The sequence below is a fragment of the Symphalangus syndactylus genome, chromosome 1 (assembly GCF_028878055.3).
Source record: "Symphalangus syndactylus isolate Jambi chromosome 1, NHGRI_mSymSyn1-v2.1_pri, whole genome shotgun sequence".
NCBI lineage: Eukaryota > Metazoa > Chordata > Mammalia > Primates > Hylobatidae > Symphalangus > Symphalangus syndactylus.
This window is the reverse complement of record NC_072423.2, coordinates 108,572,532-108,585,561: the sequence shown is the minus strand read 5'-3', so window position 1 is coordinate 108,585,561 and position 13,030 is coordinate 108,572,532. Positions and strand designations below refer to the sequence as shown.

The 13,030-nt window shown below is 57.8% G+C and overlaps 1 protein-coding gene across 1 annotated transcript in view; it reads left to right on the top strand.

The window, feature by feature from the left end:
- Positions 1–13,030, top strand: part of DNAH1 (dynein axonemal heavy chain 1) — an 83,780-nt gene that overhangs the window by 68,575 nt on the left and 2,175 nt on the right. Inside the window, exons 55-75 of the mRNA XM_055274669.2 lie at positions 143–328; positions 645–836; positions 2,453–2,620; positions 2,704–2,895; positions 3,092–3,223; positions 3,747–3,872; positions 5,340–5,459; positions 5,584–5,733; positions 5,848–6,008; positions 6,861–7,086; positions 7,216–7,411; positions 7,720–7,871; positions 8,857–9,053; positions 9,311–9,455; positions 9,706–9,864; positions 9,945–10,076; positions 10,772–10,942; positions 11,023–11,202; positions 11,273–11,449; positions 12,112–12,282; positions 12,437–12,567. Of these exons, the coding sequence (XP_055130644.2) occupies positions 143–328; positions 645–836; positions 2,453–2,620; positions 2,704–2,895; positions 3,092–3,223; positions 3,747–3,872; positions 5,340–5,459; positions 5,584–5,733; positions 5,848–6,008; positions 6,861–7,086; positions 7,216–7,411; positions 7,720–7,871; positions 8,857–9,053; positions 9,311–9,455; positions 9,706–9,864; positions 9,945–10,076; positions 10,772–10,942; positions 11,023–11,202; positions 11,273–11,449; positions 12,112–12,282; positions 12,437–12,567 (3,464 nt within the window). The remainder of the gene's footprint in view (positions 1–142; positions 329–644; positions 837–2,452; positions 2,621–2,703; positions 2,896–3,091; positions 3,224–3,746; positions 3,873–5,339; positions 5,460–5,583; positions 5,734–5,847; positions 6,009–6,860; positions 7,087–7,215; positions 7,412–7,719; positions 7,872–8,856; positions 9,054–9,310; positions 9,456–9,705; positions 9,865–9,944; positions 10,077–10,771; positions 10,943–11,022; positions 11,203–11,272; positions 11,450–12,111; positions 12,283–12,436; positions 12,568–13,030) is intronic.

The following is a 13,030-nucleotide window of genomic DNA, read 5'->3' as shown; positions in this document are numbered from 1 at the left end:
CTGGTATTCCCAGACCTCTCTGGCCTGTCACAGCTGGAGGGCCCTTGGAGAACAGGGCACCCCAATGCTCCTTCCATCTGGGGAGACTGAGATGCAGAGAAGAGAAAAGGGAGGAGGACACCCCTATGTCTCCCATCCCCAGGTGGATACGGCCATCGCCGAGGAGACCCGGAATTCAGTGCAGACAGAGGAGATCAAAGCCAATGAGAAAGCCAAGAAGGCACAAGCTATTGCTGACGATGCCCAGAAGGACCTCGATGAGGCATTGCCAGCCCTGGATGCGGCTCTGGCCAGCCTGCGCAACCTCAACAAGAACGACGTGACCGAGGTGGGCAGCAGGGCATCTCCTGGCATTCCCTCTCATATGTCTCTGTCCTCAAGCCTTCCCTCTGCACACCCCCTGGGACCCGGCTGCCTGCCCCGCCGTCCTCGTTCCAGCCCCCAGGGCCCAGGTAGGAGCATGGGTACCTGGGTTGGGGAACAGAAGGAACTGTGGGCTGAGGCCAACCTCGGTGGATCTCTGGATATGCCCGTGTCCTGTGGTAGTAGGGACTTTGTTGGTAGGGCCAACCTTTCTGGCAGGATCCCTGCCAAGGGGTGCCCACTGGGTCTGAGTCTTCCCCACTTGGTGGCTGGGCCTGCAGGTACGTGCCATGCAGCGGCCACCCCCGGGTGTGAAGCTGGTCATAGAAGCTGTGTGCATCATGAAAGGCATCAAACCCAAGAAGATGCCTGGAGAAAAGCCAGGCACCAAGGTGGATGACTACTGGGAGCCTGGCAAGGGGCTGCTGCAGGACCCGGGCCGCTTCCTCGAGAGCCTCTTCAAGTTTGACAAGGTAAGCATGCCAGGTACCCTGGCCAGCCAGCGAGTGAGGACAAGGCCTGCCCGGCAGAACAGTGAAGCTGGAGAGGAGCCTGCCCCACCACATCATCTGCATGTGCAGTGCCCTCTGTCCCGTCTCTGTCTGTCCACCTCACCACCACCAGCACCACACAAGGGCCCGAGGGCCACACAGATGGCTGGAACCAGAGCCTGGCCCCAAGGAGTTCTCAGTCTGGTAGGGTGACAGACCCACCCACAGAAAGGTATTGAGGAAATTAGGACCTGGACAGGCTCCTGTGCCCCATAGGAAGTCACCCATGGTCATTCCAAGTCTCCACAGCCTGGGGATTCTCTTTCATGCCCTTTGATCCCAGAAACCCCCAGGCCTTGGCCAAGACCTTCACCATCTGCCCAGTCATCCCCTCTCTCCCTCAGCCTCAGCACCTGGGGCCCAGCTTCCCTGTCTGTCTCTGGGTTTCCCTGTCCATCTGGGGCCATCAGTATCCTTGGGCATGTGCTCTCTCGGGGGCTGTGCCATGGTTAAGTAGCCTGGAGCTCATAGCCTCTTTGGGGGTTTCCTCTGCATCCCAGAAATTAGCTAGGGGGCAGCTGCCTGTCCCACACAGGCCGCTATCCATTGTGTGTCAGTATCAGGCCCTGGGCACATCCCACACCCATTTCAGCAGCATCTGGACCCCTTATGGGCTACCCCATCCTTCCTTCTCCTCTTCCATCAAACAGGAAACTAGAGGCCCCACAGGCCTAATCAAGTCCCTCTGAGAGAAGCGCCCAAGTCAGGAGTGCTCAAGGCTGGTGCTTAGGCTCCCCTGGGCCCAAGCTCTGACCTCTGGGAGCTCGTGAGCAATGCAAATACCTGGGCCTATTATGAACTACAGGGCTGGACTCTCCCTGGGTGGGACAAGAGCCCCAGGGGGTGGGGTAGGCTCTTGAGGTTGAACATGAGCCTGATGGGCCTCAGAACCATTCACTCATCCCAATACCTGCTGATGGTCTTACTGTCAGGAAGTAACCCTTGCCTTCAAATGAGCTTTTAAGTGGGCTCTTGTGTGTTATGGGCTCTTGAGACTGCCGCAGTATCCCAAGGAAGATCTCCCTAATCATATGATCTAAAATCCTGGGGACCAAAGATTACTTTCTGGCCAGCCTTTCTGGGCTATGTTGTTCCTTAAGGAGAAAGAATCTAGCCCGGGCGCGGTGGCTCACGCTTGTAATCCCAGCACTTTGGGAGGCCGAGGCAGGCGGATCACGAGTGCAGGAGATCGAGACTACGGTGAAACCCCGTCTCTACTAAAAATACAAAAAAATTAGCCGGGCGGGCTAATTTGACGGCGGGCGCCTGTAGTCCCAGCTACTCGGAGAGGCTGAGGCAGGAGAATGGCGTGAACCCGGGAGGCGGAGCTTGCGGAAAGCCGAGATTGCGCCACTGCACTCCAGCCTGGGCGACAGAGCAAGACTCCGTCTCAAAAAAAAAAAAAAAAGGAATCTATACTAAGGCCTGCACACGGCATAAAAGCCAGGGTGTCCCTCAGCAGGCCCCACCTCCCTGCAGAGCCCTTCCCCTGTCACCCTTGAGAAGCAGCATCTTGAGACCCAGGCTTCCCACCTCAGGACAACATTGGGGACATGGTGATCAAAGCCATCCAGCCATACATCGATAATGAAGAGTTCCAGCCAGCCGCCATTGCCAGGGTGTCCAAGGCTTGCACCTCCATCTGCCAGTGGGTGCGCGCCATGCACAAGTACTACTTCGTGGCCAAGGCCGTGGAGCCCAAGCGGGTGAGGGCTGAGTGGAGCTGGTGGGGGTGGGCTCCCCTCCCCGGGGTACTCAGCGAGCTAACCCTGTGCCCTCCGCCCTACAGCAAGCCCTGCGGGAGGCCCAGGACGACCTGGGGGTGACACAGCGGATCCTGGATGAGGCAAAACAGCGCCTTCGTGAGGTGGAGGATGGCATCGCCACAATGCAGGCTAAGTACCAGGAATGCATTACCAAGAAGGAGGAGCTGGAACTGAAGTGTGAGCAGTGTGAGCAGCGGCTGGGCCGCGCTGGCAAGGTGCGCACCGTCCTCCTGCAAGGCCTGCGGGCGGGCCCAGCCCAGACAGGGGCCAGAAAGGACCAGGGCATGGGTGGGTCCTGGGGTGGCCGTCCACACCCCCTCCCTGGCAACCCCAGGTGCTACAGTGGGTAGGGCCCGCCCCAGGCCCCTAGCCCAGCCTCCCAGAGCCCACCCCATGGGGCTGCCCCTCCAGCTCATCAATGGGCTGTCGGATGAGAAGGTGCGCTGGCAGGAGACGGTGGAGAACCTGCAGTACATGCTCAACAACGTCTCCGGCGATGTCCTGGTGGCCGCTGGCTTTGTGGCATACCTGGGCCCCTTCACGGTAAGAAGTCCCCACCTCTGTCTCTGACCAGCCTCACCTTCCCAAAGAGACCCTTCCTCCTTGAGGCCTCGCCTTCATGACAGGCAGCCTGCAGGTGGCTCTCTGCTCACTCAGTCATTCAACAAGCACTTAGCAGGCTCCCTCTCTGAGCCAGGCGCTGTAAAGCACTGGGGATACAGCAGTGTACAAAACAACCAGAAAAGCCAGCTAGTGGGAACATAGAAGAGCTCACACTTCTGCACTTGCTGCGTGCCAGGCACTGTTCTAAACATGCCATCTGTGTCCCATTTAATCCTCATAGCTGCCATTACAGGCAGGCATCGTTAGCATTGCCCGTTTCATAGATGAAGGGCTGAGGTTTGTGGAGGCCAAGAAAGTCACCCAAAGTGGGATTAGAATGCAGGTATCTGGCTCCATGTCTGAGCTCAGATCTCTGCAACTGCCAAGCACTGTGGCTTAGTGGGAGTTGGGAGGTCTCTGTGGGTGTCATGGTGGGGTGGTCCTGAGTCTGGCATCTCCCCAGGGCCAGTACCGCACAGTGCTCTACGACAGCTGGGTCAAGCAGCTCAGGAGCCACAATGTCCCACACACCTCCGAGCCCACGCTAATCGGGACGCTGGGGAACCCTGTGAAGATCCGCTCGTGGCAGGTGCCCACCCCAGGGGCAGGAGTGCCCAGGCAGGGCCTGTAGTGTGGTCCAGGCTGGGCCAGGAGCCTTCTGCCTCTTTCCTACCCTGCTTTCCAGGGCCTGGCTCGGAGCTGCCTCTGCTGAACCCTCCTGTGCCCAGCAAGAGGGTGGTGGGAGGACAGGAGGAGAAAGCTGGGCTGAGTGTGGCACAGATGCTAGCTAAATGTGGGGAGAGGAATTAGGGGTACTTTTAAGAGTGTGATGGACCAGGCGTGATGGCTCACGCCTGTAATCCCAGCATTTTGGGAGGCCAAGGTGGGTGGATCACTTGAGGTCAGGAGTTAGAGACCAGCTTGGCCAACACCGTGAAACCCCCTCTCTACTAAAACTACAAAAATTAGCCTGGTGTGGGGGCACACACTTGTAATCCCAGCTACTCAGGAGGCTGAGGCAGGAGAATTGGCTTGAACCCAGGAGGTGGGGGTTGCAGTGAGCAGAGATTGTGCCACTGCACTCCAGCCTGGGTGACAGAGCGAGACTCCGTCTCAAAAAAAAAAAAAAAAAATGGGTGGAGGTTGAGAAACAGTGTCCACAGTAGGGTTTAAAAGGGTTGTCTGGTCAGATGCAGTGTAATCCCAGCACTTTGGGAGGCCAAGGCAGGTGGATTGCTTGAGCCCAGAAGTTTGAGACTAGTCTTGGCAACATGGCAAACCCCTTCTCTACTAAAAATTCAAAAATTTGCCAGGCATGGTCGTGCATGCCTGTAGTCCCAGCTACTCAGGAGACTAAGATGCGAGGATCACCTGAACCCAGGAGGCGGAGGCTCCAGTGAGCCAAGATCACGCCATTGCCAAAAAAGAAAAGAAAGGAAAAGAAAAGGAAAGAAAAGAAAAGAAAGGAAAAGAAAAGAAAAGAAAAGGAAAAGAAAGGAAAGGAAAGAAAAGGAAAGGAAAAGAAAGGAAAAGAAAAGAAAAGAAAAGAAAAGAAAAGAAAAAAGAAAAGAAAGCTTTCCTAAAGGAAGTATCTGAATGAGACTCCAAAGGGCAGGGAGAGCTGGCAAAGAGAGAGAACCAAGAGGCCGTAGGCAGAGGCCAGGCGTGGGCAGAGGCCAGGAGGGTCAGTGGGGTATGGGCTGTATGAAGATGGTCTCACCAAGTGAGCACTCAGTAGGCAAGAGGACAGAAAGGCACAGCGAAGGAGGGCCTTTCTGTCTGTGGGTTTCTCTGTCCATCTGGGGCCATCAGTGTCCTTGGGCCTGTGCTCTCTCAGGGGCTGTGCCATGGTTAGGTATCCAGCCCAGGAGCGAGGGAGAGGCAGGAGTCCTGGGGGTGAGGTATTGCCCACATTGTCACCTGTCCCCAACCTCCAAGGGGATGCAGTAAGGAGAGGGAAGTCCATAGCCGAAACACGAGGCCGGGAGATGTGATGCCCTCAGTGACCCTGCTTGCAGGAAAGCCCTGACCCAGTCCAGTGCCTGGCTCTCCACAGATCGCTGGCCTCCCCAACGACACACTGTCAGTGGAGAATGGGGTCATCAACCAGTTTTCCCAGCGCTGGACCCACTTCATTGACCCTCAGAGCCAGGCCAACAAATGGATCAAGAACATGGTGAGCCCACCCCCCAGGCACCACCACCCCACCCCAGCCAGGCATAGCAAGGGCAGTGGTGAGCCACAGAGCCTCAGGCTGGCTCTCAGTCCCTGCAACCCCTTCTTTTCCCCTTCCCTTACAGGAGAAGGACAATGGGCTGGACGTGTTCAAGTTGAGTGACCGCGACTTCCTGCGCAGCATGGAGAACGCCATCCGCTTTGGCAAGCCATGTCTCCTGGAGAACGTGGGCGAGGAGCTAGACCCAGCCCTGGAGCCCGTGCTGCTCAAGCAGGTGGGTCTGCAGTGGTGATGGCAGAGTGGCAGTAGGCCTGGACAGAGCAGTCCCCTTCCGCTGCCCCACTGGTGATGCTCAGGCCACAGTACCCACTGCTCCCACCCACCACAGACGTACAAGCAGCAGGGAAACACGGTGCTGAAGCTGGGGGACACAGTGATCCCCTACCATGAGGACTTCAGGATGTACATCACCACCAAGCTGCCCAACCCACACTACACGCCCGAGATCTCCACCAAACTCACCCTCATCAACTTCACCCTGTCGCCCAGGTGAGCCCCCACCCCTGGGGTCTCCCAAGCATCAGCTCTGCCTCTGCCTGCCCAGCTGCCCCTCTCCCACCCCCAGGTCAGGAGTCAGTGGGACTTTCCCCCACTCAAAATCTCCACTAGTTTCCCCCCAGGCACTCACATTCCAAGCCTTTCTAGCACTTCCACCAGCTCCTCCTACCCGCCACTGTTTCCACCTAAGAACCTTCATCCCCACCTCATCCAGATCCCTGGTGAGGGTCCCCAGCCTCTGTGTCTAGCACCAGCCTCACCTCCTCCAGGGACCCCTTCTCTCCTGCTGAGCCCTCGCCAGGCCCTGTGCCCTCATCCTCAGAGCTGACCCAGAGCCCCGAGTCGGGCACACTCTGGCTCCTTGAACCCAAATGCCCTGCTTCTTATCCTTGCTGCCACGAGCCCAGGCACTGTGGTTTTCGCTGGCCATCCATACACAGCCCACAGGCCTGCTTTGTGCAAGGCCTCCATTTCAGTGATCAGTGTGAACCTCTCCACAAAGCTGGGGGCAAAAACACCCTGAAGGCCTGCCCTGGGTATCACAGCCCCCACTTGCCAAGGAGGTATTGTCCAGAGACCCCAGCCGCTCACACATCCAATTGCTCAGCCCCTTCTAGGATTCCAGGCTGCCACCCAAGGTCTCACTGAGAACTGATGTCTTTGAAGGCAGGCTCTGCACTAGCCCTGCAGCCTGAGATGGAGGCTAGGCCTCCTAGGCCAACACTGGCAAGGATGCTGGGCTCTTGGAGCCCCAGAAGCACAGGTGGATAGGTGAGCAGGTTCACGGCTGGCCCTCCAGGGCCCACCAGGTATTACAGACTTGGTGTCCCCTGCCCCCGGCAGTGGCCTAGAGGACCAGCTGCTGGGCCAGGTAGTGGCAGAAGAGCGACCCGACCTGGAGGAGGCCAAGAACCAGCTGATTATCAGTAATGCCAAGATGCGCCAGGAGCTGAAGGACATTGAGGACCAGATCCTGTACCGGCTTAGCTCCTCCGAGGGCAACCCTGTAGATGACATGGAACTCATCAAGGTGCTAGAAGCCTCCAAGATGAAGGCTGCTGAGATCCAGGTCAGCTGCTGCCTGCCCACCCACCTGCCCCGGGCGTGCCCCCCACCTCTCCCTGCCTGCCCTAGGCCTGCCCCCCAAACCCCCTGCCTTCTGCTGTTTGACCCCTCCCCCCACCCACTGCAACCACAGGCCAAAGTCAGGATTGCAGAGCAGACGGAGAAGGACATCGACCTGACGCGCATGGAGTACGTACCCGTGGCCGTCCGCACCCAGATCCTCTTCTTCTGTGTGTCCGACCTGGCCAACGTGGACCCCATGTACCAGTACTCCCTTGAGTGGTTTCTCAACATCTTCCTCTCGGGCATCGCCAACTCAGAGAGAGCAGGTAGCACCGGCATGCCAGGCTCCTACCCTGCACAGATATGACCCATGTGGACACATTTCCACTGTGGGGCACACACAAACTCACAACTGTGTTCACTGGCATACACTCTCCTCTTAGACTCACAATACGTAAGAATGCACACAGCACGCCTACCCTCCTCCGAGCCCCTTCACTGGGAACACCAAGTGCCCAAGGGGAGGCCCAGGCTGCCCCTATGGCTGCTGGGGAGACTGGCTAGGCTGGGCTGGACCCTGGGGCTCTTCCTTCCTCTCACCTTTCCGTGCTGCCATCACTTCTCCACTCCACAGACAACCTGAAGAAGCGCATCTCCAACATCAACCGCTACCTGACCTACAGCCTCTATAGCAACGTCTGCCGCAGCCTCTTTGAGAAGCACAAGCTGATGTTTGCCTTCCTGCTGTGTGTTCGCATCATGATGAACGAGGGCAAAATCAACCAGGTGCTGGCAGAGACGCCTAGGACAGACTGCCTGAGGGGTGGCCCTGTGGCAGGGCCTGAGAACAGGGTAGAAGGAAAGGGAAAGCCAGGCATGAAGGCACCACAAGAGCAAAGGGGCAGAGGAAACACAATTCCTTGATTAAAAGCAGCCAGGGCCGGGCACGGTGACTCACGCCTGCAATCCCAGCACTTTGGGAGGCCAAGGCAGGTGGATCACTTGAGGCCAGGAGTTCAAGACCACCCTGGTCTCTACTAAAAATACAAAAATTAGCTGGGTGTGGTGGTGCACGCCTGTAATCCCAGCTACTCAGGAGGCTGAGGCAGGAGAATCGCTTAAACCCAGAAGGTGGAGGTTGCAGTGGGCTGAGATCGTGCCACTGCACTCCAGCCTGGAAGACAGAGCGAGACTCTGTCTCAAAATAAATAAATAAATAAAAAGAGCCAGAAGACCCTGGGTTAATTGTGCTCCAACCAATGGCTCAAGGTTCAAGAAGGCCAATGTTGTGAGCACAGGCCTTTTCGAGCCTTGAGTGTGCTGGTGAGCACGAAGACTGTCCCCAGGGACAGACTGTCTTGAGCCTCCCACACCTGCTTGGCCAGGAACTCACACTCTCATGAAGCCCTACGCATTTTGTGGTGCAGCGGAAAGCCCTGCTGAGACAGTGAGAGTTACAGCCCCCACTGTCAGAGCCCTAACTGCGTGCCTGGCACAGGACTCTGGCCTGGGAAGCAGTCAGCCTTCTGAGTCTTTCTACTCCCAAATGAGGAGGCAGAGGCCCAGAGAAGTCACATCTCTTGCCCTAAGGGCACACAGCCAGGAAAAGGCAGGGTGGGAACACTAACCCAGACCTGTTTGACTACCACCCCTAAGGGAGACTCAGTTTCTCCAGGTGAGGGTGGTTGGAGAGGCACTACTGGGTGGGGGTGCCCAGAGCAGGAGGAGCTGGCCAGGGCCTGAGCATCAACCTCCTCCTGTCCTCTGCCAGAGTGAGTGGCGCCACCTCCTGTCCGGGGGCTCCATCCAGATCATGACTGAGAATCCGGCACCGGACTGGCTGTCAGACCGGGCCTGGCGAGACATCCTAGCACTCTCGAACCTGCCAACCTTTTCCTCCTTCTCTTCCGACTTCGTGAAGCACCTCTCAGAATTCCGGGTCATCTTCGACAGCCTTGAGCCCCACCGGTTAGCTGGGCCCCAGAATATGGCAGGATGAGCCCATCGAGGGGAGGAGTCCCTAGGAAAGTCTTGTCTGGGAGCCTTCTCTAAGGGGCCGGCCACCCAGGGTTGCCCTGTGGCTGTGGCCACATCTCCTCTGTGTCCCCAGTGCCATACCCCAGGGATAGCCCACTCTCCCCAGCTGTCCAGCCGGCCGAATCCCTGGGGCTACCAACCTCCTTCCAACAGGCTGGCTCTCAGGGAGGTGTGGGCCACTGTTGCAGGGAGCCTTTGCCTGGCATCTGGGACCAGTACCTAGACCAGTTTCAGAAGCTGCTAGTCCTCCGCTGCCTCTGCGGGGACAAGGTTACCAACGCCATGCAGGACTTTGTGGCCACCAACCTGGAGCCACGCTTCATTGAGCCCCAGGCAAGTGGTGGAACCCTGGCAGGACTGGCACCTTGAGCTTGTCCCCACCCTGGGTCTCAGGGCCCTGGCTGCATCTGGATAGACTACTTGGCCAGGCCAGGACCCCTGCTTGCTCCCTAAAGGCTCTGAGAGTTTCCAGCCCCCACCAGGAAGCCCACTGGGGACCACTCTGAGAACCCCAGATCCCCCTCCCTTGCCCTGATCTCTCTGTAGCCCCAGGTGGTCTCAGCATCTCCCCCTGTCCTTGCAGACAGCCAACCTGTCAGTGGTGTTCAAAGACTCCAACTCCACTACGCCCCTCATCTTTGTGCTGTCACCCGGCACAGACCCTGCTGCCGACCTCTACAAGTTTGCCGAAGAAATGAAGTTCTCCAAAAAGCTCTCTGCCATCTCCCTGGGCCAGGGGCAGGTCAGGGCTAGGCAGGGAGGAAGTGAGTGGGCTGGGAGGTGGGCCAGCTGGCCCCCTGCTCAGTGCTCCTGCCCCTGCAGGGCCCTCGGGCAGAAGCCATGATGCGCAGCTCCATAGAGAGGGGCAAATGGGTCTTCTTCCAGAACTGCCACCTGGCACCAAGCTGGATGCCAGCCCTAGAACGCCTCATCGAGCACATCAACCCCGACAAGGTGTGTTGCCCTGCACATCACAGACCCAGTGGGGCCTCCTCTGCATCCATCGGGGACTAATGAGGCAGAAATAAGAGAATCATGCAAAGCACTCCGCCCAGCCTCCAGCACGTAGCAAGTGCTCAGCAACTGACATGTGCCACACATCGACGTCATTAATCCTCTCAATCTACCCCCACCCCCAGTTACCTGTACAAGTGGTGATGTGACTTGTCCAGGGACACCCAGCACAGACCGTGACCTGGGACTTGCCAAAGCCCCCCCCCTTTTTTTTTTTTTTTTTTTCAGACGGAGTCTCACTCTGTCACCGGGGCTGGAGTGCAGTGGTGCAATCTCAGATCACTGCAACCTCCACCTCCCGGTTCAAGCGATTCTTCTGCCTCAGCCTCCCGAGTAGCTGGTAGTAGCCCGCCACTATGCCCACCTAATTTTTTGTATTTTTAGTGGAGACGGGGTTTCACCGTGTTGGCCAGGCTGTTCTCGAACTCCTGACCTCGTGATTCGCCTGCCTTGGCCTTCCAAAGTGCTGTGATTACAGATGTGAGCCACCACGCCCGGCCAAAAGCCCAATTCTTAACCAGTTGTCTGTGCAGCCTCGCTTGACCTACCTCAGGGTCCCTGGGCAGGAGGGAGCCTGGTGTCAGGGTGGCCACCAGGTATGGGTCTCAATGCTCACGTGGAGTCATGGCCACCAGGTACACAGGGACTTCCGCCTCTGGCTCACCAGCCTGCCCAGCAACAAGTTCCCAGTGTCCATCCTGCAGAACGGCTCCAAGATAACCATTGAGCCGCCACGCGGTGTCAAGGCCAACCTGCTGAAGTCCTACAGTAGCCTTGGTGAAGACTTCCTCAACTGCTGCCACAAGGTGAGGCACACTTGGTGCAGGCCCACCCTACCTGCCCCCTGTCCCCGCTCCTTACCTCCCCTGCCTCCCACCTCCCCCAGGTGATGGAGTTCAAGTCTCTGCTGCTGTCTCTGTGCTTGTTCCATGGGAACGCCCTGGAGCGCCGTAAGTTTGGGCCCCTGGGCTTCAACATCCCCTATGAGTTCACGGATGGAGATCTGCGCATCTGCATCAGCCAGCTCAAGATGTTCCTGGACGAATATGATGACATCCCCTACAAGGTGGGCCTGGGGCAGACTGGGGCCTGGGAGACTGGGCACTTAGGGGAGCCCTCACCCACCCACCCCATAGGTCCTCAGGTACACGGCAGGGGAGATCAATTACGGGGGCCGTGTCACTGATGACTGGGACCGGCGCTGCATCATGAACATCCTAGAGGACTTCTACAACCCTGACGTGCTCTCCCCTGAGCACAGCTACAGCGCCTCGGGCATCTACCACCAGATCCCGCCCACCTACGACCTCCACGTGAGTCTAGCCCAAAGGGCTGCACAGGAGGGGCCTGCCAGGCTGGGGTTCTGGGGTACCATGAGCACCTTGGTGCTGGGTGGGAGGAGATGCAGCCCCCACCCTCCATCAGCTGTCTTTTCATCAATCAATCCATCCCATCCCACAAAGACAGCCTTGGCGAGGGAGTCAGGCCCTGCCCGCTGGGGCTTGCCTTTGTGAGTGAACTCCTGGTCAGCCACTCCCTGGGTGGAATCACTCAGTGAAGGCTTGGGGCAGCTCCTCCAAGGCAGTAACCAGGCCCAGACTCCGCAGTCAGGGAGGGCTGCCACAGAAAGGATGCTTCCCTTAAGATGTGTGAGGAGAAGCCATGAGCCGGGGCTGGGTTGTGTGGGTCATCAGTGCAAAGGGCCTGTGGCAGGAAGGAGCCTGACAAATTTGGGCCACTGAATAGAGGAGCAGGGAATGGATGGCAGTAACAGGGGGACTGGGAGGGAAGCAAGGGCCACGCCACACAGTGCCTCGGAGGCCTGGAGTCCCAAGAGCAGGGACATGCATAAGGGTAATAAGCAGGAGTGACAAGTGGGGGATGTGACAAGTGGGGATGTGCTCCATTGGCGGGTAACTCTGAAGGCTGGGGCAGAGCAAGCCAGGGGCTTCCATGTTGGTCTCCTCTCTCCTAGGGCTACCTCTCCTACATCAGGAGCCTCCCACTCAATGATATGCCTGAGATCTTTGGCCTGCATGACAATGCCAACATCACCTTTGCCCAGAACGAGACGTTCGCCCTCCTGGGCACCATTATCCAGCTGCAACCCAAATCATCTTCTGCAGGCAGCCAGGGCCGGGAGGAGGTGGGTGGTGTCAGAGGAAGGGGCCCAAGGGCTGGACGGGCTGGGCTTCACCATCCTGCCCACTACCCTGTGGGAAGGAGCCCTGTGCATGTGGAATCCCACAGGGGATAAGGGGGCCCAGCCTTGACCCCACAGTGTTCCTTTGCCCCTGCAGATAGTGGAGGACGTCACCCAAAACATTCTGCTCAAGGTGCCTGAGCCTATCAACTTGCAATTGGTGATGGCCAAGTACCCAGTGCTGTATGAGGAATCAATGAACACAGTGCTAGTACAAGAGGTCATTAGGTAATCACCCCACCACACCCCCTCCCCAAGTCATCGGCCACTGGACTGTAGAGAAATGACAACAGGAGTTACTATGGGCCAGGTGCCATGTCAAGTGCTACACATCCTCTAACTCAGCTATTTTTTGTTGTTGTTGACACGGAGTCTCTCTCTGTTGCCATGCTGGAGTGCAGCAGTATGATCTTAGCTCACTGCAACCTCCACCTCCCGGGTTCAAGCAATTCTCCTGCCTCAGCCTCCTGAGTAACTGAGACTATAGGCCGGGCGCGGTGGCTCATGCTTGTAATCCCAGCACTTCGGGAGGCCGAGGCAGGCGGATCACGAGGTCAGGAGATCGAGACCACGGTGAAACCCCGTCTCTACTAAAAATACAAAAAAAAAAAATTAGCCGGGCGTGGTGGCGGGCGCCTGTAGTCCCAGCTACTCGGAGAGGCTGAGGCAGGAGAATGGCGTGAACCCGGGA